The sequence below is a fragment of the Apis dorsata genome, unplaced genomic scaffold (genome assembly GCF_000469605.1).
Source record: "Apis dorsata unplaced genomic scaffold, Apis dorsata 1.3 scaffold_169, whole genome shotgun sequence".
Taxonomy (NCBI): Eukaryota; Metazoa; Arthropoda; class Insecta; order Hymenoptera; family Apidae; genus Apis; species Apis dorsata.
In genome coordinates this window covers 339,777-342,899 of record NW_006263457.1, presented here as the reverse complement: position 1 = coordinate 342,899, position 3,123 = coordinate 339,777, and the positions used below count along the sequence as shown (strand labels likewise).

At 41.2% G+C, this 3,123-nt stretch overlaps 1 protein-coding gene across 6 annotated transcripts in view; it reads right to left on the bottom strand.

The window, feature by feature from the left end:
* LOC102679619 (dipeptidyl aminopeptidase-like protein 6) overlaps positions 1 to 3,123 on the bottom strand; it is a 100,626-nt gene that overhangs the window by 8,358 nt on the left and 89,145 nt on the right. For 5 of the 6 annotated variants that reach the window (XM_006614033.2, XM_006614032.2, XM_031509716.1 and 2 more), the window contains one exon: positions 746 to 852. In XM_006614033.2, the coding sequence (XP_006614096.1) occupies positions 746 to 852 (107 nt within the window). Of the gene's footprint in view, positions 1 to 745; positions 855 to 3,123 lie in introns of all 6 variants that reach the window. The other variant, XM_006614034.2, reaches the window with a different exon arrangement.

The following is a 3,123-nucleotide window of genomic DNA, read 5'->3' as shown; positions in this document are numbered from 1 at the left end:
AAAAAAAAAAAAAAAAAAGGAAAAAGAAGGAAATGAGCAAGGAGGTAAAAAGTGAAAGTCGAGCCGGTTCTTTGAATAAACTCGATGTTTGAACCTGTTCCAAGGCACCCTGATTAGTTCTTTTTTAGTGTAAAAAAAACCTCGTTACGGGGTAAATATGAAACGCGGAAAGGAACTCTCTCCCCTAATAAACGAAATAATAACTTTGAACATTTTTTATCCACGCGTAGTTGATCCATAACAGTTTGAGCATCCGGTATCCCGAGTATATTTCGTAATTACCTTCCGACGTATCATATTTCTATTCTCTTTTCTTCAAAGTGATCAAATCGTATTAAAAATCGATGCGTTGTTGTTCTTTCATTTCAATTTTTTCTCGTGAAATAATTTCGAACGAATCAAAATTAAGATTAAAATTAAAACTTGCTACTTCGTTAGAGATAATGAATAAAAAGAAAATAATAATAATAAGTTCACCCCTTAAAAAAGTTCTCCCATGAAATCTCCCAGTGATATTTTCACGTCGATAAACCCAATCTCCCTTCGTAACTATTGCTCGTTAATACAAAGGAAGAATTCTCTCGAAAAAAACGTGAATCGAATCGGCAGGATTAATAATTTCACGAGTCTGGATAAAAGTTGTATATGCCCGACTGTTGGGCTGCATTTCCCGCGGAAATACCGTAGAAAGGAGATCTAATAATAGGGTGGAGGAGAGGAAAAGGGGGAGGAAAAGGATACTCACCCGAGGAGGTAAATGGCCGTGACGATCCCGGCGATAACGAATCCGATGACCAAAAGCGAGAAGATTATGCTTCGCCAGTTGTGGCCACCCTCCGCGTACGTTAGATCCTGTGAACAGAGGCAGAGATCCTCCTCGTCAGCGATCGATCGATCGATCCCTCCCGCTTCCTACATCTATATCAAATGCACAAGCCCGCATGCAATCCGAGAGAAGATGGGGAAGAACGAACGTTCACGATCAAAACACGGTCCATGCACCATGGTAATTGGTTTGTTAGTTGATCTTATTTTTCTTCCACCAGGCAACGCCAAATTCCTGCGGTTTTCTCCCCCTCCGGTTAAGATGCGGTGGATACCGGTGGTTCAAGTGTGATTCACCGAAAGTAAAGCTCGTGTCAACCTCTTCTAGAATTATTCGAATTATTCGTTGAGATACTTTCGTTTCGAATCTTGAATACGTTCATGAAACTACACACGCCGCGCTTAACACGAAATTTTCAAAACACGAAAAATTTCAAAATATAAAAAATTCCGATCTGAAAATATTAATTACATACAAAGAGAAGACCCGAGAAGAAAAGAATTAAATTTCTTTTCTTCGACACGCTTATTTTCGCTCGATGGCGAGTCAAGAATATCGAAGGATCTCGGATATTGCGTTCAGGTTATGTTGGCAACGCGACCATCCCCGCAGCTGTTTGCACGGCTAAGCCGGATAACACGTTCCACCCTGTGTAATACATAGCGGTGTCGACTGGATTTTCGGGACCTGTTTGAATCGTCACGCGCCCATACGCACACGCGTGTTTGCCCCCCTTCGTGGGGGGGGGGGTGGAGTTATCGATTCGCCACTCCCCCGTAAACGCTGCTAATCCGCCCGATGCTTGTCTATCGAGAACGATCATCGTGTGCAGCTTGGGCCATGCTCGTATTTTACTCGCTTTTTTGGATCAATGTAGGCCTCTTCATAGGTCGAATTGTTTTTCGCCCTATTCTCTTGCCAATTGCGTAGTTGAACGCGTATTTAACTTGTCCCAGAGAGGAGAACTAAGATTCTTGATATTAATATTGATCTATCCAACGAGTTAAGCGTGTATAATAATCTTATATTAATTTCGAAAAGCTCTCGAGAAGTTCGATTTCTTCTTTTTTCTTTTTACGAAGATTATTATTGTTGATTAGCTTCGAGTCGTTCGATGACGCATTCCAATACGATAAAAAATTTATGAAAAATTCGCAGCTTCTCTTGCCGAAGCGTTAAATTTCCCTTCCTCACCCCCCAATGTACAATTTAACACGCGTACGAAAGGAAAAGATGGCGGAAGAAATCTCGTTTCAATCGATTCTTTTCCACCGTTTAAAATATAATGAAAATGCAACCCCCTCCTTACTCCCCCTTTTCTCGATCGGTATTAGCATCAGGAGGACAGGATAATCGGTTTTCAACGACTTGTTTATCTCCACCATCGCTTTGTCTCATACTTTCCAATCTTTCTCCATCTCCCTCCCCCCATTTTCGTCCTCCTTCTGTTTCTCATTTCGATTCCATTCTCCTCCCCCCCACACTCTAACGTCTCTTTCCAGTCGCGAGCTGATCGATTCCTTTCGCCCCCTTTGAATTCCAAGCATGCAGCCGTGCACGTGCACACCCCCGGCACGAGGATATATATATATATATATATATATACATATAATGTTTTCGATACGCAGTAGTATCGAGGATGCATCACGATGAAACGTGACCGTCCAATGTTTATTTGTCTATCCGCTCGCCTCGATGCACCTCCACTCTGAATTCCATCCTCCAATTGTTCTTTCTCGGATCGGTTCCACCCTATCTGATCATCCGTGCGAATGTATCGCGATATAAATTGACATGTTCGGTGGATGGCGCGCATTTTTTAAATCTAATTTTAAAAGTTCCATCGTGTTTCAGATGTTTTTTTTAGTATTGGGCGTTTGACGAGAAGGGAGATGATAATGGTTATCTCGAGTTGGTTAGGGATATAATATCCCATCCGGGGATCGATTTTGTTCGCGATTTGGAAGGAATATATTGTTGGAGAGCCGGCTGTGTTTGTGGGAAGATTGAATGTAGGTAATACTTTCCCCTTCCTGATCCACTTCTAAGCGAAAGAGCAACGTTGGATATCCGTTTGATGCGAATCCACAAGATTCGACAGCTGTGGAAACTCGTGATATTTCGATAGAATAGTGAAAAAGTATATTTTATATTGTACCTTTTGTCTCACTCGTATGCTTAATAATACGAAATTTTGAGAAATCTATTACATATATTGTACAGATATACGGAATGTCATGTACAGAATTCCCAAATATCACGTAACATTTTTATATTGGAAATTTGATCCTTCGACC